Raw genomic sequence first — 23,771 nt, forward strand, 5'->3', positions numbered from 1 at the left:
AAGGGAACTGCAACCGATTCCGTCGCTGGCTCTGTGATGCAAAAAGTATTGGGACCCCCTCTACACACAGTTCTTTTCCAAAAGGTCAGGGAGAAGAGGGGAAGAAATAAACAACCTAACAAATAATGCTCCCTCTAGACCTATATTCTAATTTCCAATATTTAATCAAAATTTTAATAGAAGATCTTAATCAGCATGGGCTAGCACACAAAGGACAACAATTTATATCTTTTACTTCTGTTTATTATATTTTTGTATTATCCTTTTTTTATATATAAATATAATAGAATTTTATACATATAAATCAATCTTCATTAATGACATCATTATATTTTACACATTTTTAATGTCAATTCCTTAATGCACAGTATGTTATTCCAAAAACAAAACAAAAACACACGAGCAAAACCCAGGGAGTAGAACACTGCACATTCATACTCTTCATTCATACAATCACATACCATACATCCCTTATAGATAAATCTCAATAGTTGTCCCAATTAGCGCATTTTAGTTGTAGAGTATTCCTTATGACCCCCAACAGGGAGCTACTACAAAAAGTTGTAGGATCTACAAAAAAGGCTTGGTCAACGCGTTTCGGTGGCACGAGAAAGCATAGGAACCACCTTCATCAGGACCCGCTACTTCTCATATTGCAAGTTCTCACAACCTGGGAATTCCTAAAAAGATACATATATATATAAAAGTAAAATTAATCACTAGCCACAGAACAATATTTTTAGAAATCTTATACACTTTAAAAAAGACACCGATTGAGCCAATTCATACATATAAGCACCAAGGTGAACCAAATAAAAATATAAAGAAAACATAAAGGAAACAAAGTTAGTCTAAGAAGACCGACATATGTATCAATACAACTAGAGTTGCTATCTATAATGAAAACAAATACATTTTAAACGGAAATAATTTGATCAAAGTGTGGAAGGAAGTGGTCCCTATTGTACTCTACTCCCACTGCAAGAGTTTAAACTCAGCATAAAAATAAGGTTTTATATTCTAATTCTGCCATCAAAGTAAGCGGAGAATACTTACTATTTAAAGGAATAATATTGATCTACAATGCTTGCTGTTTATGCTGTAAGAGGTAATCACAGTATTTCCCTTTTTTCTTTTTTTCTTTCATCTGACGATACCGTGGTAAGATTTAAAACACAACAACCAAATCAAGGTAATTGCATTTATATATATCCATATCAATTCCCTATTTAAATATGTCTAGATCTTATTTTTAATTCAGCGCAGTATTTACATACCCGTGAGAATCACCTCAATGTCCAGACGGCACCGCAGACATCACCGTCCGCATCTCGCACCGCAACCCTGGTCTTGCCGACGCCACTGCCACCGAACGCTGCTTGCACCGTGACCTGTGGGCACCGCCGTCCGCACCACCTGCTACTGACTCGACACCTGTGACCGCATTGTGGTTGGGGGCACCGCTCGTAAAGTTTCACAATGCACCACCTCGTCCCACACAGCAGTCTGGGCTGACCGACGCCAGCTCCCGCAAACCGGCTCTGTCGCCTGCACCGTAACCTGCCAGCACAGCATCGAGCGCCGTCTCGCCATGCACCGTAAGCCTCAGTCTCACCAATGACGTCTGGACGATCGTCACCAAGCTGCTGCCTGCACCGCATCGAGGGGACACTTTTGGTATTCACAGAAGACATTTAGTAGTAGTAAAGTTAGGATTTTGTCTTAAGTTAGGATTAAGTTAGGATTTTGTCTTAAGACCAAAACTTAAGAGAAACGTAAGTTTAACTTAAGACAAAATCCTAACTTTACTATTACTAAATGCCTTCTCTGAATACCAAAAGTAGTAAGTTTAAGATTTTGTCTCAGCTTAGTTCTGTGGATCGGCCCCAATGACATTATTTTAGGAGCGCAGGGGCCTTGGGGGACCAGACTTCTACCATTACTACCTCGCAGACTAATGCCACTATACATACCATTGGTACCACCATGGTGCATGCGTACCATACCTACGCCCAGAGCGTGCCCAATTGGACTGCCTTCTCTGCTCAAAGATATTTTCCAAGGCATACTATTAGACAGGGAAGATATATAGACAGTCTCCACGACCTGCTGGGCGTGGCGCAGGATGAGGCGTGTGTTGCTGGGGGGGGGCCCTCTATTCTGATGTCATTCCCATATCGGGTAACCCATGGATCCCCTACTCGGGAAACACTAGTTAAGCGCACGTTGGACACATTCTCGTCATCCACCCTGGGCGACAGCTGACAGATGACACACATACTCAAACCGCCTCCTACATGGACCTCTTTGTCTTTAAAAGACTCCAGAGCTCCCGCCAGAGGACTTTCCACCTCCGTCTTTGGTGATTAAAGCATCAGATGGTGGCCATATGACATCCCAGTTATACCACGCTTGTATGGCCTTGAAGCCGTATATAACCATCAGGGTGCAGGAGGTTTCGGAGAAAGAACTAGGAGTCCCGCTCACAGACCAAGTGTGGGGTTATTGTTGTGCACAAATATAGCGCATCTCTATTAGCCACAGACATAAGTTGATACACTTCAAATGTCTACACCCCAAAAGACATCGTTAGATTCAACCCTTCCAGACCCGACAACTGTATAAAATGCCAAGCCCCCAGGGTGGACTTGGCCCACCTGACCTGGACATGCCCGGCGATTGCTAACTATTGGGAGAATATATATAAACAAATCTCTGACATTACCGGCCATAAGTTGACCCCCAACTCAGTGGTAGCCTTACTCGGGTACACCCATGAAGTTCCCCAAGGAATCCGCCGAATGGTCTCCATGGCATATCTCTGAGATGGTGGGGGAAGTAAACCACCCTCCGCTAAAGATTGGTTCGAAAGCATGAGTAGATGTGAGAGTATGGGTGACGACTATGCCAGTTTACAGCCCCACACGTCTCACCCCAAGGAGGTCTGGTCATACTTCCATGAATACCTCCGCACCTTAGACCAGGGCCCGAGTGAACCCCCCAACTCCACAATGCTCCCCATAGAGCCACCACTGTATATCTAGATATTTGAATTGAGAGCTACTGTGAATACTGTGTTCTGTTGCCCTTTGGAGATCTTGCATGTTGTTTTAACGGTCTTGTGAGGACCCAGTCCTTCTCATCGGAAGAGATACACCACTTGTACTGTGCACTACCAGATGTGATTTTATTTTGTATTCAAAATTCAAAAAAGCCACTTAAAAAAAGAAAACAATCTTCATTCCCTATAATCAACTAAAAAGTGGTGTGAAACCACACATGCAGAAACCTTTGTGACCATCAAACAAAAATCATAGTATTTGAGAGAATTAATAGAAGATCATGAGAGCAAAGCTTGGCAACTTTGCACACCTCAAGTTGAGACCAAGTTTGCGTTGAGAAATCCATGAGTTCCGCAGCCTTGTCATCTTTTGTGCATCTGCACAGGGCTACGTTTAGAAGCAGGCAATTAGAAGCCAGTGAGTTAGTAAAAATGTGATCTGTGATTACCTGCTTATTTTCTCATTTTGGGAATGTTCTCCATCATCGGCACCCCCGATGGGAAGCAACATGACACTCTTTTTTATAACATCCTGGAACATCTTGGCAAGGGGGATGTTCGACCTCTCTCGAATCATGTCTGGGCTTTCTCCAAACACTAATAGGTGGTAAGGACAGTAAAAATAAGTCAGCCTGATAACCCAGAACTAAAGAAGACACTTTTTGCTATATTTTGCTGCAATATGTCAATGCACATCACACTCTCTCTAGGGATGACAGAGAAGGAAAAGTTTCTTACCTGTAACTTTTGGTGCAGAACAGATCGGGATTCACAAAATCAGGATCTGCAGATATTTACACTATTCAATTGTAGAAAATATGCCTGATGGCTAGATTTTTCCCAGTCATAATTTTCGTGAGATGATTTGAACGATGAGGGTCCCCTTCTGCGGGGGCACAAAGTTGACCATTTGCAACATTGGCAATGCTCCTAAAGTCAAACCTTCTAGGTATTCACAAACATTCCCAATTGACTTCAGTATAAGAAAATGCATATAAAAACCTACTATAAAATATATTGAAGAATTCCTAAATGTTATTTGGGAATGTGGCCCATGTTTTCAGGGGCATGATGGGCAAGTTTTCCTTGTGCTGAAAAAGGGGACTAGGTGGGTGCAAATGTACTTTTCCACCATATGCTTCACTGGTGGTTTTTCCATCTGTGGGTCATCTGCAGATGTTGAGTCAGTTTGGGGAAACATTGTACACTTAGCAGTCCCTCTTCATCATACATTTCTTAACATACTTATGGGGCTTGTGAAAATAAGGTGTTCATGAATTCCTAGAAGAAAATAAAAAAACATAGACATATGGGCATAAAGCTGTGACTCAGGGGCACTTTTTATTGTTTTTATGACATAGAGTTTGATTGTAGCATGTTACGTGAATTCTGTGCTGTAGGCATGTCAGGGTCTGGTGTTATAATGCATTTGCAACAAGATCTCAGCTGTCTTCTCAAACAATGTTCACTCGCTGTGCCTACAAATCATACATTTCTGTGTGGTTTACCCATATTTTCTTGAACCATCGCTAACGTTCAGAGAACTTGTACAAATATAACTTAACTTTCTCATCGATTGCATACAGTCCTCATTCAATAAGGAACTGTGGGAGGACACACTGCGCATGCCCTAACCTCACATTAATTAACCACTAAGGAATAATTTTGGGTCATGTTAACAGAAAGCAGACAGGTTTCCCATAAGGATTACCTGCCCCTACTAGATAGGTTGAGGTAAGGATCGGGATTCTGAATATGGAGGCTTCATGTTTCTTGACAGATAACTGCAGTCTAACAATTCACTAGTGGTGGGGAGGATAATGCGAATCCTAGTAGCAGGGAAGTAGAAACGAGGAATACGCTTGGTTTTTAATTTGTAAAAAGAAAGTGCAGGGTCCTAGGTTTTTCTTAGGAGCATGCCCCCAACCCTTCAGAATGCCAGGATTGCCAACAACCAACACTTCTTAGTTTTGATTCCACCTCGTGCTTCTTTCTTCCACCACCCTACACTTCCTGTCCCTTAATTTCTCTCATGCATGTTATTTTTTCTCACTGCCCTCTCCCTTTGGCTGTTTACTGACTTTCTCTACCTTTATTTCTCCATTTTCTTCCCAGCTCCTGCTTACTCTGGGTTCGTTGATGGAAATTAAACCCCAATCCCCAAAAATTAGTGTTGGAATCCACCACCAGAAAATTAAGCACTGTATGTGGCAAGGAAAGGATGACCACAGTTGGCTCTCCGACCATCCAGATACAGCATACAAGGTAACGGGGCACAATGATGGATGTCTTTTAGGGTCACCTGTAATGATTTCTGCATGAAAGTTCAATGTTCAACTTGGGAAATACTTTGGGGTCATATTTAATGAGCCGAAAAAGTCAACATCAGTTCAATATGGCTGAAATGTACATGCTTTTATGACTTGAACATGATAAGCATCTGATTTAACAGCTAGAGTTTGTTACAGGGCTTTATAGCAAGGCATGCACTACCCTCACACTGATTTCTGTGTGCCAGGAACTGAAAGGGGGAACACAACAGACAAAACCATGTATTTAATTGGGAATAAGATGATTTTTAGAGCACCTTGAACACAGAAATGTAGGTCAATATTTCTCAGGCAATTAAGGCAATTAAGGCTAGCATTTCTGAGTGTGGTTGTTTGCACAGAGAAAACATGTGGGCTGTATGTCAGAATATTGTACTGAACTTTACTGTGTTTTAAAAATGTTGTAGCCAAAATATAAAGGTCAACAATATCACTACAGTAAGTATAAATACTCAAACATAGGTTTACTATTCTTAGTTCCTTATTAGGAGTTTGGCATTCCAGTGGACCACCGTATCGGCAGTGGTGAGTTTGGCGGTCTGACCGCCATATTACGAGTTAGGCAGTTGGACCGCCAGCAGACTGCTGACCACCGGCATCATGAGAGGGGAAAGGCAGCCACCATAGGGTGGTCCAGGGCAGCTGCACCGCCATGTGTATTGGAAGTTGCCTGTTCCACTAGCGAACCAAGCGGTCTGACCGTGGTGGTGACGAAGGATTTGGAGTGTATACTCACCCCTTTCTTGTTCTTCCAGGCAGATTCCAACATGGATCCCTTTCTCCAGGTACCCAATCCACAGCAGGATCTTGATCTTAAAGATTACCGCCCTGTGTGCAGCAATCTACAAGTGAATCCTTTTCATACCATAAACACGTTGTCAGGACTGCCAACAAATGGGCCAAACCCCGATCATGGGTATATGGTATTGTGCAACATGTATTATGCATATGTGTGCATCCGACACATATGCAGTTGAAATGCACACACTGGCATCAATATATTTGGTAATAGTGCCCACTACTACTGCAAGATCCCTACCTCCACGCCGCTGGCCCGGTGGTCGACTCATAATACGGCGGTCTTTGGGCTGCCAGCTCTGTGGGATGCTGGCGGGGCAGACACAGTCCTAAGGAGGTTGGACCGCCAAACTCGTAATGAGGCCTTAGTCTATATACATGTTATCCAAGTATATGTTTATGAGTTAAGAATATTAAATATATACTCACCTATACAGTATTGTGGTTGACAATATTTTGGCTACAATAGTTTTGTACAGCTGTACTTAAAACACAATATAGTATATTTACAAGGGCTTATTGCCACAGAAACGTCACTTTTTGTGATGTTCCTGTGTCGATAATCCCTTTGCCTTATTTACAAAGTGGCATTAAGTCACTTAATGTGGCTTAAGGCTGCCTTGTAAATAACCCCCCCTTTCATGCTCCACTTAGCGTGAAAGGGGCAGGCAATGGGTTTTCGGTGGGCGTTCCGCTGCAACACCCATTTATTTTGGTGCTGCCCCCTATTTACAAGGGTGGCGTAAATATGGGGCAGCACCAAAATGAAGACCAGGGCAAACCTGGTACTAACATGGAAAAAGGAGGAGAAATGTTTAATTTCTCCTTGTTTTTGCTGTTTCTATTTGTTAAAGGCAGCCGTGTGCTGGTAAACCCTCCAAAGGTGCTAGATACTTTAGTATTGGATAGACCACATCACACATCTGGCCAGCCACTGATCACATATGTCTATGGCCTTTTAAGGCTACTACTTACCTTTTATGACAGCTCTTCTGGCTGCTTCATACTGAGGATCATTAATGTCTGTCATCCATGACATTGCTCCAATATCTATCACCACCTTGAACGTATTGGGACTCTTTAGTTCCTCAAACTCATCAGTCAGGTATTTTACCACCTACAAAGAAGCACAATTGGTATTGTTCATGTTGTCTTCAATCAGACTGCTTATCACCTCTAACTGCCCCTCACACTCACCATGCCCACTTCCTCGCCTCACGAACTACTAAACATAGTACAGAAGATAAAATGACCACAGGTGCCAATCACCTGCACCAAAACAAAAAAGTTGCTCAATGCTTCCCGCAGGTAGGAACAACAACAGAGAAGTTTGTCTCTTGCTTGAGGTGATAACCAGACCATCATGGGCTAGAATGCCAAGAATAGGTGACCAGTTAATTTAAACCTAAGTTTCATGCTTAATTTGAGCCCGTGGCTGCCAGTGAGACCCACCGGCACTCATTTTGGGGACTGACACTTTTTTTTCTCAACAGACTATGATCCAGAACAAGAGAGAGGAAAACACAAAAGGGAGAAAGACAGTGGCAAAGGGTGAAAGTAGGGATAAAAAAGTACTTGCAAGATTGAGATAAAGAGGCAGGGAATGTGGTGGTACAATAAAGAAGCTCATGGTGGAAACAAGACTACGCAGCCTAGGTATTTAGGAACTCTGTTGCAGGCTTCTGAGCAAAACTTTAAACCGCTGCATTTATTCTTTTACATATTAGGCTCTGCTGAGCTGTAGCTTGCCGTTCGTCATGTATTATAAGCAGAGGAACAGCAATTCTGTCATTCTGCAGCCATGGCAATGATGGTGTACTTACTGCACCTACCAGCTAATGGAACATATGATGCACAATCTGAAGATTTCAAGAACAAAAATTGTTTTATGCTTAGTTTTACCTTATATGGATCAAACATTACTAAAAAAGAGCCACATCTTTTAGACCCTTTGCAGATATTCACCAGCCACCTAGCAGTTGTTCATTGATGTGTTGAGGTGTTAAACTTGTACTAATGAAGTGGAACTTTTTAAGGTGGAGGACCGTTGCCCCACTGCTCAAAAGGAAAAATAAAATGATACTGTATTGTAATTATCATTGTATTTGTTCTATTGAAGTCAGTGGCTCTCGGGGTAGGGCGGGCGGTCCAAAGCAGAGAGAGGAGTGGTTTGCACTCCTTAAGTGTGCATAACTACTTGGCTGGCCCTCTCGGGCCAGCCAAACAGCAACACCCATTGCACTCCCCTTTCATGCAAAGTGTTGCATGACAAGGGGCTGTATTTACAAACTGATGAAAAGCCATACAGGGTCGCTTTGCATGGCTTTATAAATATGGGCCAGAAAGCAAAAGATACATAGATGATGAACGAAATGCAGAGCAAATCAAACATTCACCCCCAGTCAAGAGATCTGGGTTAAATCCATTGTTCTTTTGCTCACCATGTAGATACAGCCAAATGCAAATCAGTCTTGACCCTGTGCCTCATGGGAACAGTCCAGCACAAACTGCCAATCCAAGTCCTCCCTGGACCGGATGCAAGCATCCTGGGACCGGTTTCGGGACAAAACCCCTCATCAGCCAGGCAAGCTTGGATCCAGTGGCACAGTGATATCGGGACCCACGTCTTGGCACACGCGGCACACTTAGGGCGAGAAAGCAAAAGACATACAGATGATTGATGGAATGCAGAGCAAATCAAAAATTCACCCCCAGTCAAGAGATCTGGGTTAAATCCATCGTTCTTTTGCTCACCATGCCAAGCCAGTTTAGACCCAGCCATATGCAAATCAGTCGACCCTGTGCCTCATGGAAACAGTCCAGCCCAAACTGCCAAGCCAGGACCTCCCTGAACCGGACACAAGCATCCTGGGACCAGTTTCAGGGCATCACCTCTCATCAGCCAGGCTAGCTTGAATCCAATGGCACAGTGAGCCCGGGACCCACATCTGGGCATACCCGGCACACTTAGGGTGAGAAAGCAAAAGACACACAGATAATGGACGGAATGCAGAGCAAATCAAACATTCACCCAGAATTAAGAGATCTGGTTTAAATACATTGTTCATTTGCTCACTATGCCACCCCAATGTAGGCCCAGCCTTATACAAATCAATCTTGACCTTGTGCCTCATGGGAACAGTCGAGCCCAAACTGCCAAGCCAGGTCCTTCCTGGACCAGAAACAAGCATCCTGGGACCGTTTTCGGGTCATCACCCTTCATCTACCAGGCTAGCTTGAATACAGTTGCACAGTGAGCCCGGGGCCCACGTCCACGCTGCAATGCAGCGTTGTGATTGGTCTGAGTGTCCTGGTTCAATGCTCAGCCAGGGAATGGGGGTCTGGGCATGTTCTCCACCCAGATTGTAATGCAGCCTGCATGGAGAAGACAAAGTGCACATTAATGTTTTGGGTGGACAGCCCCGCCCACCCATCCACCTCTAAAGCAGCATGGAAACATAAAATTATAATTACTCAAAGTTATTGTCATTTTATATTTCCTTTACGTTGCACTGTTTAAAAGCAGTGGGGCGGCGCTCCTCCGCAATAGCGGAGGAGCGCCACTGTTTGTGTATAGAAGATTTTATGTAGATCTGATTGTTAACTGTGTTAATAATATTGACTGATCTCCTTGGATAACATATCCCACCATGTGCATGATTAGTGCAGCACCAGCGACATATCGGAGACATGCACATTTGACCTGTTTTTCCACAACGTCATTTTGCATGTTTGGAACCAGCCTGATTGAGAATTTCCCTATTACTTTTGCAGGAGTGACTGTTTTGCTGCTAGTTGCATAAAATGCCCCCTCGATGCCACGAATGCTAAGTGAGGGGTACCACCGAAGGTGAAGAAGAACATTCTCCTGATAGGAAAAATAAAAACAGATGAATGACTAAATACAGTATAGTTAATATATCCTATTCATATCTAAGTGTTTGTTTGGATATGGTATCATAGTACCACCACAATCTGTTGAGCATTTTACAATTGATATTTCAGTTGGATGTCACAATATCGAATACAAATTATGAACCTGGAAAGGCATAGACTGTATAATATGGAACTGCACAGTATTGTCAGTGTAGGCATCTAGTGGAGAGTGTAGGGTTACTATTCTAACTCCACATCAATTTACCTTGCTGATATTGCCCACGCCCATATCCTACAGTTGATACTGATGCAGGTTGATAAGTAAAAGACAATAGTGTGGTGACACATCAATATCATTAATAGCTTAATACAAATTATTGTTACATTCATTTTTAAATTTAAAAATATTGAAAATAGCTTATTAAAATATTTTAGAATTAAATATGAAATATGTAGTGCTTTACATATTTTTAACATTAAATCATATTTATTTATATTTTCAATGTTTTTAAACAATTTAATTAAATATGGTTTCTTATGGGGTTTATTTCAATTCCGTACCTCCATTATTTTCTATGGGGGGTGGTGAGACAATACCAGTGGTTGGCCATGTGTGGTACTGGATTTTGCTACTTTTTTATTTAGTAGTAACTTGTTCAGCATTCCATCCATCATTTGTTCTTTTTACTTTCTAAAAGTGGCATTTTCAGAATTGTGACTAAATCTGACTTTACCATTAAAAAGGATTTTCATTTGCAATTCATTTGAGTCGAAACAGCACATCTCTATCTGCTCTCAGTCCAAGGTTATCAATTATTAAATGTAATAAGCTAACCCAGTGTTAGCCAACGGGAGAGATAGACCTTAAAACAGTGAAAAACAACTTTAATTTTTCGGTGCCAGGACATGTAAAATTTAAGTACCCATGTTCTACTTTTTAGGTACAATGCACCATGCCCTATGAGCCTTTTAGACCTTCCTTAGGAGTGAATTATATGTATGAAAAAGGAAGTTTTATTTCTGGCAAAAGGTTTATTTAGCTCTTTTACATTAGTGGGTGGCACTATGAGTGCTGCAGGCCCACCAGAAGCATTTAGATCATAGACCCTTTGAACATCTACTACAATTTATTAGGGACTTTCAAGTACAGTAAATATGCCAGTTAGGTGTAGGCCAATGTTACCATGTTTGAAGTACAAGTACTTTAGTACTGGTTAGCAGTGGTAAAGTTCAAAGAATCCTAAAGCCAACAAAGACAAATTTCGCAAAAAAGGAGGGGTGAGAGCAAAAGGTTTGGGGGAATGCCACGCTAATAATGTCAGGTCCAACAGTAACTTTAGTCAATGGCTACTTGCAACATTCTGTATACATTTTTGGGATGGGAATGTCTTTGTTCATTACATTCTGCGTTCACTTCCGCATTGACCCAGTAAGGAAATTAATCTGTGCCCAGTCAAACCAATAGTTGTGGTCATGAATATGTGGGGCTCCTCTGTTCTTTCAGGATTACTCTGGGTGATTTTAAACGGCTCCTTGACATACAATGCATTGAGTTTCTATGAGGAAATCAAGGAGCAAACAGCATCGTTAGTTGACACATTTTCGCCCTTTAAAAAATAACACTTTGGCTGTAGCTCCTTATCTATGATATGAGAAACAGTTCCCCCAATTTTTGTGAAAAGATAATCACCCCAGGCGGGTAATGCCGAAAGTTTAAATGCTTTGTCCGAAGTTTAATCAGGGAGGCTCGTGTGCTGTGAAACTGAAGGAGAGGAAGACAACTAAACAAGAAAAAGGTCTTCTTGCCATCGTGCCTGCTTGTCTAGAGGATATGTAAATACAAACAACTAGTCAATCTGCAAATGTAAAGGGTGCTTGGAAGCCGGTATTGACATAGTTGATGGAAGATATTTAAGCTTCCTGATCACACAGATTTATTATTTTTCAGTGGTTTTGCAAATGAGGTACTAGCTGAGCTGTGAAGTGTATCCCTTTAAACAACAGTTATAAAAACAAAATTGTAATATGTACAGTCTGGGTGTTACTAAAATATATTTTTTTGTAAGCTTTTTTTTTTATCTTACATCTATTTGACCATTCGTAGCAACTTTTACTATACAGTATGTAATGCAAGTTTACAAATATGACTTGAATATTCACAATGCTTTCTGTCACAGACTGGGACCTCGTAGCACTAAATACACACAAGTCACTGTTCTCCACTTCACCAAGCAGGATTCAAACCTGTGACCCTCTGGTGAGAGACACAGACCTCTGGAGTGCATTAACATCCACTCATTAACCTAACTTGCATTTATTTTGATTTCTTGTGCATTATGGAATGTGTCTTATAAAGCGCACAGCTACTCCGAGGAGTGTACTGGTGCTCTGGTCAAAGGCCACCATTACAGAGTACAGAGTCTTGCTTAAAGAGACAGGTTTTCATCATTTTTTTAAACAGCAACATAGCATCAATTGAGTATATCTTAAGAAGGAGCTTGTTCCATGCAGAAGGCCCTCGATAGGACAATGCACATCTCCCAGTTCCAGTACGGTGAACCATCGGGATTCTGGCCAGAGGCTGTTGGCTGATCACAGGTTTCTCGAGGGGAAGTAAAATCTGATTCTTGTCATGAGGTAGTCTGCACTCATGTGGTGAAGTGCTTTGTGGACCAGCGCTAGAGTTTTAAACAAGATTCTCTTCCTTATTGGGAGCCAGTGAAGAGAGCGTAGGTGTGGGGACACGTGCGTTCTTGGAGATAGGCTAAGAAGAAAGCAGGCTGCTGTATTGTGGACCACCTGTAGTCTGTTACTCAGGTAGTTGGTAAGTCCCATATAGGGCATTTCCATAATCCGATCTCGAGGTTATAAGTGCTGGATGACCGACTTTCTTTTAGGGAACGAAAGGAAATGTAAGAACTTTTTAAAAATGTGCAGTAGCCCAAAACATGTTCCTACTACAGCTTTGATTTGTGGTTGAAAGAACAGACATTTATCGAATTTGAGACCTAAATGCTTAACTATTCCCCCTGAGAGCCCAGCAGGGATGCGTCTTCCGCTAGAAGCACTGCCGTGCTTCAGGGGTTATGACCGAAGAATAGTATTTCAGTTTTGTCTGCTTTACATTTAAGTTGGTGAATGGTCACCCTGTGGAAAACATTTTTAAGACAGGTTGGGATGGATTCGCCATTAATCACTTCTCCCCTGCCCCAAGAAAACAGCAGCTGAGTATCATCAGTGTAAAAGATCACTTTTGCCCCCAAAGCTTCGGCCAGCTCAGCTAGTGGGGTAAGATACACGTTAAATAGTGTAGGGCTCAAGGCCGAGCCCTGGGGCACCCCCACTGTCAGCTCATGGGACTCTGAAGAGAAGAATGGAATCCTTACCTCCTGTCCTCTACCCTCTAAAAATACACCCAGGCAGCTCAATACTTGCCCAACTATATGTAGTTACCTGAAGGTGAAAGAACGAAACAAGTCGCAGACTTTTCCATTTTTTTAGCACGACTTTGACTTCGCCCGCGCTCACTCACCCCACCCCAATGACTGAAAGCATCACCGTTCCCATACCTTTTTTAATACACTTTGTTCACTGCTATTAATACACTGGCAAATCAAATATAGGAATATTAGGGTCTCAACAATATTGCCTTGCCATTCTACCTTTGTGTCTTGTCTGAATTTTTTCACACCAGTGTTGTTCTTGTGCTCTTCCAGATCAAATTCAATATTTTCATAGAACTTCTTCTCTTCTTTAGTTGTCTCCAAGTAATTCATTTTTGCTACGCCTTGGTTTAAAGAGTTGGAGAAGTGCTAAATAGTAAAATTCTCGCTTATCTGAAGTTTCACAACTGAGTTTCTTGTGGTTTATAAGATTACCCTTTGCATGTTTCACTAAACAACCATGACATCCAACTACTGCATATTTTCCTACTTTTAAATTCTGTTTAACATTTCTTTTGAAGCTGTAATGTTGAAGTACTTCATACAGAGATAGCTGTTCCAGATGTCGACTCCTTTTCGGATAGTATGTGTCCAACATATTAGTTTTCAGAATGTCTGTACTGTCTGGTTCTTTTGCTGCTAAGTATTCAATTTCTTCTAATGATTTCAACACTCTATTCCGTGAGCAGGCAAGACCTAAACTTACCAAAATGATTCCTCGAGAATATAAACTTGAAGAGCACAAGCGGTCTGAACATTCATAGGATCCAATTTCTCGGTGTGAAAGCATTTTCAAAGTAAAGCCGTACAATATTTACTTAACGCTTTTCTCTTGGACAATTTCTTCCCACATTTGTTTCATCTCTGTTTTTTCTGATTTTGTTATGTACGATGTAACATAACGGGCAACAGCAATTGAGTTATCTGCAACATACTGGATGTCCATGTTCGCATTCCACATTTTTAAAATGACTGGATTGTAGTCATTGATATACTTTGACACTTCTGTTCCTTTTAAGTTGTAGGTATTCTTTGGAGATTTTCGAGTTACTGTGTGCCTTACAGAAGAAAAAAAGAATTTACTCTTCCTTTACAAATGACTGGACGTGGAAAACCAAACCGACATTTGGTGTAAAATTTTCCTTTAGACTTGTATTTTCTTCTGCAGTACTTTCCACAACGATGACTTTGGAAATGTAAAACTTGCTGTCTCAAGCTTCTATCTCCTTCTTCTCTTGGAATCTCACATGTCACATACTGTTCGATGAAAGACAATACTGTTTCATCAGAATCAGTTCCAAATTTAGGTGCATCCTTGACCCATAGTAGCATATGTATATGAGGTGCACCTCTTGCTTGGTACTCCTTTCTCCAAAAGAAATCGGTAACTTCTCCAAGAGGTGGATTCTTTTTATTGCAGATAAAAGACATCATAGCTTGAAACCTATGATTAAAATATCTGCACACATTTACAGGATCCAATGAACACAGTTCACCAGGATTCTTTATTTCAACATTTTTAATATTGGAATCCACTTCTCTTAGAAACTCAAGCAAATCTTCCCATGCATACTCTACACAGCTAAGTGTGACAAACCATGTTGGTGTACCTAAGTTCCGTAACATACACTTGAGATACCAATACTCATTTGTTCCACGTTGACATGCCCTCAAATTGATTAACTGTGCTTCTAAATTTTCCTCTGTTTTTTCAACTTTCTCCACAAATTCTTTCGCAGAAAGAAGTGATTGATGAACTCCAGTTTTAAGTATATGGTTCACTGCATACCACAGAGAAGATAAATCACTTTAAAAAAAAGGTGAAATATGTATGGAATGCCCTGTTGAAATCTAGGTTCTTCAGAATATAATCTTCTTGACCGATATTCTGAAGCTGGAATACGTACAGGTCGGTCATCATATCGTCCACCTTCTCCAGTAGGAAACAGCTGTGGAAAACAACGAGCTTCCAAGCTCTTCTCCCACACACTCATTGGAGTTCCCTGTGCTTTTTTCATTTGAAATAACTCAATGCTGCTTCCTATTACTTCTTTTAAATGCAAAGGACATAATTTTGTAGTGTTCATAAATCTCTTCAGTCCTTGACTTGTCCACTTTCTCTATTTGACCACTTGAAATATCACATTCATCTTCTAAAATTATTACCTGTTCATCCACATTTACAGTTTTGTAATAGATATCGTTCTCTATGAGATATAAGGTAGCCTTTTCAACTTTATTAACATCCACAAATTTTTGCCATATTTTCCGACTCTTTGTTGGTACACCGTTTACTAGAATGACTACTGCATCATTTTCCTCTTTCTCTCCAGCAATAGTTTCAATATTTTTCTTAAAATCCAAAGGTAAGTACACCACTCTTCCTTTCAGCCCTCTTTGCAAGTCTGTTGGTGGCAGTTTACCTGTTTTAGGCTCCATACGAATTATAGTTTGAAAAGGATGAACAGATTGAATTAGAACCGACTCATATGTATTCAATTCTGCCAGTTCCTCCGGAATAGCTACTAAGTCTAAATTATTATGTACTGCTCTAGCAGGCATTTTGTTCTCTTCTAATTTGTTGTAACAATATTTACATATACGCTGATCACTACCTAACTCAAATCGACCTTCCACCAACAAGTAAGTTGCAAATTCTTCCCACTTACTATTGTTCTCCTTTTCACTTTTCAAATACAAATCAACATTCCTAGTTTGACTTTTATAATGAGTACGTCGACAACAAACACAAACATAGTTTGGTATTTCAGAGCACACTACATTAAACCTTCTTCTGTGCTAATCACTTTCCCATCTCCTTCAACATCTGTAATTGTCAAACTTTCACTTTCTATTGACTGCTCTTCTGAACCAAAATATCGCATTTCAATATCATCACACTTTTTTTGAACATCTGATAAAGAACCATATAACAGAGCTGTTTTCAGTTCACTTAAACATAATGCAGGACTTTTTACATAGTACAGTTTCCTTTCAAACTTCCACATTTCTGAATGGTGTACTGCTAACATCCTCAAGTGATGAAAAAGACTTTTACACACTTTTATTGAAAGACAAGCCAGAGAATGCCCATGTTTCTCAGTATATTTTCTTACATTACATGGATCAAGACCTAGCAACAACTTAATCTTCTGTTTAGTACTTTTCTGTGTATATTCTCGTAGCAAATTTCGCATTATATCAATAGATTCCTGTTGAACACTACAAATACTGCTACAACCCCACTTATACACAGGAGCTTGTGTATGTTTCCCTTGCACTTCTTCAACTATTAACTGTTCTGCACTTTTACAAACCAATTCCTCTTTGGAAGGCGCCAACCATCCTGAACTTCGTAGCAACGACCTCCAATATCAACTGCTAATGGTAAACTATTATCCCGAAAGTAACTTTCCTCATTTAAAAAAAGGCTCACTACTAGAAGTATGTTTCCAATGTCCACTAAAGATTTCACAAAAGTTGGTTCTGTTCACAAGTCTTTTTCTTCTACTTTTCTCTTTCAACACTTTGATTACTTTATCTAATACTTTGATCCTCTTCAAAATCACAATGAATAACTTCTGTTTTAAAGTAAAAGCAGTTTCCACTATACTTTCGATACGCTGCTTCTGTTTGAATTGCAGCACTTTCTTTTTATATTTGCAGCATGTTCTCATTAAATTCTGAATCACTCTAGTTCGAAAAAGTCTCTGACGAATTTCTTGAAATTGTTTTTGTCTCCGGGTAATGGATACTGTTTCTTTATCATGTTTTCTTTTCCCTGTATTTGAAATTGAAGTCTCCTTCTCCTTACTTGAAAAATTCTTCCGTTTCATTTGTGTGATGTTATTTTCATTAAATGTTCGTAATATATATATATTTTTTTAAAAATATATTTATTAATTTCACCATTACACAGTTAGCACAATTTATCGCATAATCTCCGATAGTAGATTTGGATTCTTATAAGATTTTACATACAATAAATTAATATCGACACAAATTCCAACACCAGATACATCAAATTCATCCGAGCTCTCTCAGCTTAACCCCTTAAACCCAAACCCTCCTTCCATTTTATTATGGGGTCCCATATCCTTAACCCCAGTTTCCTTCCTGTTCTGCCTTTCCGAGCATATATATTTTTCTCCAAATTATAAATAGACAACAGGTTAGCAAGCCAAACTTGCATTGCGGGTGGGTTTTTATCCAGCCAGGCCCTGGCTATGCAGAGTCTAAAAACTGCCATTGCGACAAAAATAAAGTCCCTTTGAATAATATTGGTATCCGTAGCAATCCCTAGCAGTATTTCCGGGGGGTTTAAGATAACTTGAATGTCCAGGGAGGCATCAAGAAATTTCTCTATATCTTTTAACACCGTTTGTAATTGCGGACAAACCGCAAATATATGGATTTGATCTACCTCAGGGGAGCTACACCTTGGACATGTGGTGCTGGCGGTACCCCCCACTTTGCTATCTTTGCTGGAGTAAAATATAACGAGTAGAGGGTTTTATACTGCTGTGATTGCAGCGGTGCTGAGCAGAGGAGAGTACGCCCTCGGTCCAGTGACTCTTTAAACCAACTTGGCTCCCCTGCCAGCTTATCTGCCCACTTTACCATCTGCTTATCCATATCGTCTGGTTTACCTACTAGCAGATCCGCATAAAAACTCCTAATAGAGCAATCCCCCCCTAACCTTATTTTCTCCAATATTTCTACCTTATCGAACCCATTCCTTCCACCCTGTTTATCCCCCAGAAAACTTCTTAACTGCAAAAATTTAAAAAAATCCCTCCTGTCTAACCCAAAAGTGTTTACTAAGTCATTAAATTGGATCATCACCTCCGTATTCCTCAAATCCCCAAGCTGTACTACCCCCTTCTCCATCCAAACCGCCATCGTAGTGTCCCAAAAGATCTGCTTTGGGAAGGAGACATTTTTATACAGCCTGGTATATCTATTATATCTGCCCAGGCCAAATTTTTTCCGCACTGCATTCTAAATCTTAATTGCTGCTTGTACTGTCTTGAACCTGGTTCTTTTATAGTATGCAAAATCAATACATTTAAGAAAGGAGTTCTCCACCTCAGGTCCCAACACTATGGCGTATATTCTAGATGAATCATTTCGTGTTCTGCCAATCGAAGCCGCCCCCGCCTATTATCCCACGCATATATTGTAATGCAGCTGCCCAATAATACAATCTGAAATCAGGGGCTCCCCAGCCTCCTCTCTCTCTAGGCAGAGACATGAAGCGGTATGCCCTACGAGTCTTGCCATGGGCCCAAATAAATCTATTTAACATATTATCAAGCTCTTTAAACCATTTCATCTCAAACCATAGCGGTATTGTCCTAAAAAAATATAAAAATTTTGGCAGTATTAGCATTTTTATAACATTGGTGCAGCCCATTAATGTCAGATGCAAATTATTCATTCGATCCAAATCCGTCTTAACTTTTAGCATCAGGGGCGCCAGATTCTTCTGTATTAGTGACTCCAAGTCTGCTGTAATTGCAACCACCAGATATACCACTGAGTCGGTGACTCTTTGATCACTGAAGACAATATAATGATTACATATTATTTGCGTTTTAGAGCTATTTAAGCTATACCCCGATACCTGCCCAAATCTTTGTGCTTCGGACTCAATTTCTCCTATGGCCATGCTGGGGTTAGGCGTCAAAATGGCCACATCGTCAGCATATGCAAGGGTCTTCATCATACTTCCATTCAACCTGATTGGAGGGATCCTTACGTTGTTCTCTATATTCCTTATCAATGGGTCCAAGTAAAGAGCAAATAATAATGGGGAAGATGGGCAGCCCTGTCTAGTCCCTCTTCCAATACTAACCGCTGCTGATTTACCCCTATTAACTCTTATCTTTCCTGACGGATTCTTGTACTAAGTCTGCATTGCGGTTATAAAACTATTCCCGAAACCATTCCACTTTAGTATTTGCCATAAATATTCCCAGGAGACCCTATCGAACGCTTTCTCAGCATCTAAAAAGAGCGCCGCAATAGGGTCCCCCAGGCCAGCCGCCGCATCGAAAGCTGTAATCACCTGTCTAATATGTTGTGTGGTACCTTTACCTGGAATAAACCCATGCTGAGTATGGCTTACTAATCCCTCTATTACCTCTGCGAGTCTTATTGCTAATATCTTAGAGTAGACTTTAGTGTCAGCGTTCATCAGTGTGATAGGCCTGTATGACCCTGGGAGTAGCAAATTTTTTCCTTTTTTTAAAATAACAATGATATCTGCTTCCCCCCATGACTCGGGGATCATATCCCCTGTCTGTGCTTCCAACATAACCTGAAACATATCCATTCCAATAACTTCGTAAAATACCTTGTAAAACTCGGCCTGGAGCTGGTCAGGACCGGCTGCTTTGCCCGATGGCAACATATTTAGTGCCATGTGAAATTCCTCCAATCTAAAAGGGGAATCCAGTCTATACTTTTCTTCCATAGGTAAGCCCGGGGGAATAATATTGCTAAGATAACTTTGAATCTCACTTATAGACACTCCCCTGTCCCTCGTATATAACGCTTCGTAAAATTTCCTGAACACTTCCCTCACTTCGATCGATGCAGTAACCCTAGTTCCATTCCTATCCATGATCTCCTGAATATCTGATGCTGCTAATTTCTGTCTAGTGCGTGCTGCTAATAGATGGCCTACCTTCTCGCTTAGCTCATAAGCAGCTTCCCTCTTGGTTAAGTAGTTCTCTACTGCTTTTTTTGAAGTGCATTCTGTCGCCTCTGCCCTGAGGACCACTAGTTTTAATAAATGAGCTTCTATTGATACCTTGTCTCTTATGTCCCGAACCAATTCCTCCTCTACTCTTAATATCTTTTGGTAAACCTCCTTAATTTCCAGCCGTGTCTTTTTTTGTGATGAGAACACATAGGTCATCGTCTCGCCCCTTACTCCGGCCTTAAAGGCATCCCATACTATTCGTGATGGAGCCGTGCCTTTATTAATTTCCCAGTACTCCTTAATCCAATTAGACATGTAAACCCTATATCCTTCATCCCTCAGAAGGGCTCTGTCAAATGTCCACTGCGTATCCTTTCGCCTTATCTGCCCTATTCTAATAGTTAAAATCAGTGGGCTATGGTCCGAGACGATACGAGGTTGTTTTTCTATCTGTGCCTCTGGCATCAGTGAAGATGAGATCAAAAAATAATCTAATCTGACAAGCACCTTGTGAGGGGCCGAATAATAGGTACTACCATCACTACCTGGGTTTACCTTAATCCATGGGTCCCTTAGTGAGTTATTCGACACCATGTCTGTGAGTGCCTTATGAGTTCTCTTTTTTCTCCCTGCGTATATCCTTCCCGGGTATAAAAATGAACTACTGGGATCGTGGATATTAAAATCGCCGCAGCATATAATTGGTTCGGGCCATAATGCCAACTCAATGTCTAAAAATTGGAAGAGTTCGGGGTCGTCTTCTGTTGAACCATACACAGAAACTATAGTGCATTTTTCCCCCTTGAATTTTATTTCGACTATTACCCACCTCCCCCATTGATCTTCCTTTTTACTTATCACCTCCACATCGGCGGATCTTCCTAGTACAGCCACTCCCCTATGCTTGGTCCCTTGCTTTGTATTTGCTAATACCGCAAATCCTAGGTGGTCCAATAGATAACCGTTGGATGCTTCAACATGGGTTTCTTGAAGACAAACCAAATCCAGTTTAAGTGTCCTAAGTAATGCCGCCACCCTAAGTCTTTTAGCTGGGTCGTTGAGTCCACAGATATTAATGGTAGCAATCCTACAATTCATTAAGACCCATCATAAGTTTTATCCAGCAGTGCATACCTTATTCGATCTATCATTCTGTTCTGACTTAAAAAGTGTATCTGATGATTATGATTATCATTTAGACTCCTCCTTATAACAAATCTGTGTTGTGCACTATGAATTCCGTGCGCGAAATATTGTGCTCTCCTGTGTTGCTTCTTAAACCCTATCTCACCTTTTTTTCCATTTTTACCCCTCTTTTTCCCTCCTAGCTCCACCCTCCCCACCCTCTGTCCTCTGTCCTCTACCCCCCTACCCCCCTCCCCCCCTCCCTGCGTTTACTGGCAAATAGGTCCAAGGACCTATGTGCGACCGCACTAGCTCGTGGGAAACGCTCCCCGCTCTCCCCCCCACACCTGACCCCCAATTCATCCTATACCCCACCTCTGTGTCTTTAACCTAACTATTTAATCTTTTGTGTGTACTATCTCCTTAGTAAGAGTAATCCAATCTGGGAGATACCTATATCTAAATCTTCCTCTCCTAGCATGTAAACCTCGCCCAATGACTTTCAAGCCTTTGGCATTTAACGTTTTTGTATTTCTCAGCCCCCTTTCTGTGATTTAATCTCCTCTAAAAACTGCTGGGCCTTAATCTCGGAGAGAAAGATACTCATTCTACCCTTGAAAACCACTTTTAGCCTTGCGGGAAATAGGAGGAACGCCTCAGACCCTAGTGCCTGAAAAGGTTTGATAAGCTGTCTGAGCCTCCATCTTCTTTCTACCGTTACATGGCAGAAATCTGGTCTAGCAAAGAATGTGGTTCCCTCATATGTTCTTTTCTTGTCAGGTCTAGCCTTATTTATAATTTCCTCCCTAAGCAGGAAGTTCCCGACATAAATCAAAATGGCTCTTGGAAATGGGAGTTGGCCTGCCTGGCCCTTGCCCCCCTTGGTTTTTTCTAACAGTGAAGGGGAATCTGTGGGCATTTTGAATCTCTCTTTCCCATTCCCACTGTGATTCAGGGAAAGCTCCTCTCAACAAGTTGACCACAAAGTGCATAATGTCGTCCCCCTCTTTCCCTTCCGCCACCCCCAAAATTCGAATGTTGTTCCGCCTCTGACGGTTTTCGAAGTATTCCAGCTTCCATTGCAAGTCACTAGTCAGTTTTTCTTGCTCCTGTTTGAAATCCTGCAGACCCCCGAGGTCATCCTCTATTTTTCCAGTCCGCTCCTCTACCTCAGTCACTCGCTGGGCAACCCCTTCATAGAGTTTATTGACCTTCTTAAGGGTATTATGGATTTTCTTTGTGGCTTGTCTAGCCCTCCGACTTTCCGACCTTGCTTCCCCTTGCATCTGTTTAAGCGTGGTACAGATCGTGTCAAAAGGGGCCAAATACTGTGCAGGAACGGGAATATTATCTAGGGGCTTACCCTCCTCCACATAAGACTGCGACGTTGCAGCATAGTCCCAGTCTAACTTCTTCCCCTCTGCTGTAGGTGATTCAAGTCTTCCGCCGTACCTCCTGCCCCTTGGCTTTCTCTTTTTCTGTGTGGCCTCTTTCATAGAAGAGTTAGAATCAGAGCTTATTTCCCCATCTGACTCCCCCTCCGCTGAGGTGTCATCAGTTGACTGGGAGATATCTGTGTCCTCGTTCAGTGAAAAAAAACATTCCCCGTCGGCTGAAGCTCCCTCTTTCTTCTCTGGGCCCACAGTTTTAATATCAGTAACCAACATAGGGTTTTTTTCTGTTGAGTTAAGGTCATTATTTGTTTCTTTGCCCCTTTTCCTGCCCATCTCAGCTTCTAATTGCATAAGTGCCTCTAACATATCTATACTTCCAGATGCCCCAGGTGCAGATGAGCACTTAATAGAATCTGGTATTAAGTTCTTTTTAGGCCCCATTATTGCTTCCAACTCACTGTCGTTAGGGGATATAGGTTGTAGTACCTTAGACTCTGTAACGCCTGCGTTGCCTTCTCCGCCATCCCCGTAACTGCCGGCGAGTGCTGCTGTCGAAGCGTGGGGTTGCCTAGCAACGGACGCCTCCGGTGCGTCCTCGAGGACGTTCGTGTTCACGGTTTGCTCGTTGTCCGGTTCAGTATGCAGAAGGGGGCTTTTCCTGGCTGTGAAGACTTCCATCAAGGTAGACTGCCTTAATGTTGCGTCTTTCCCCTTGTTCTCTCCCTGAGTTACACTTGTAGAAGTATCTTTGCTGAGATGCTCCGGGGCTTGCCTGGAGCGGGTTCGATCGAAGCAATCTGGTACCGCCAAGTCTGTTTTCTGTTGTACCTCGGCATTCTCCGCTTTCTCCATCGCCCGTGGTTTAATCGTCTTTTCGAACTTCTTCATCTTTTGAGGTGGTATTACTTTCCGTATTGCGCCTGACCCTCGCTGTTGTATTCCCGGCGGTGGATCGCTACTGCTTCTTTTCGGATCTGCATTATTGCCTTTTTCATCAGCTTCTCGCTGGCTCTTTGGTACGTCGTAATGCGGGTT

General features: G+C 41.6%; 1 protein-coding gene across 1 annotated transcript; it reads right to left on the minus strand.

The window, feature by feature from the left end:
* Positions 1 to 3,506: 3,506 nt before the first annotated feature.
* LOC146822773 (beta-Ala-His dipeptidase-like) lies at positions 3,507 to 20,433 on the minus strand. Its single transcript, XM_085606299.1, has 5 exons — positions 20,200 to 20,433; positions 13,728 to 13,877; positions 9,893 to 10,057; positions 7,165 to 7,306; positions 3,507 to 3,658 (listed from the first exon to the last, which is right to left on the minus strand). Exons 1-5 carry the CDS (start codon positions 20,431 to 20,433, stop codon positions 3,507 to 3,509), a joined length of 843 nt encoding a protein of 280 aa, XP_085462425.1.
* Between the last annotated feature and the right edge of the window lie 3,338 nt (positions 20,434 to 23,771).

Source organism: Triturus cristatus, chromosome 5_2 (assembly GCF_964204655.1).
Source record: "Triturus cristatus chromosome 5_2, aTriCri1.1, whole genome shotgun sequence".
In the NCBI taxonomy this organism is placed as follows: domain Eukaryota; kingdom Metazoa; phylum Chordata; class Amphibia; order Caudata; family Salamandridae; genus Triturus; species Triturus cristatus.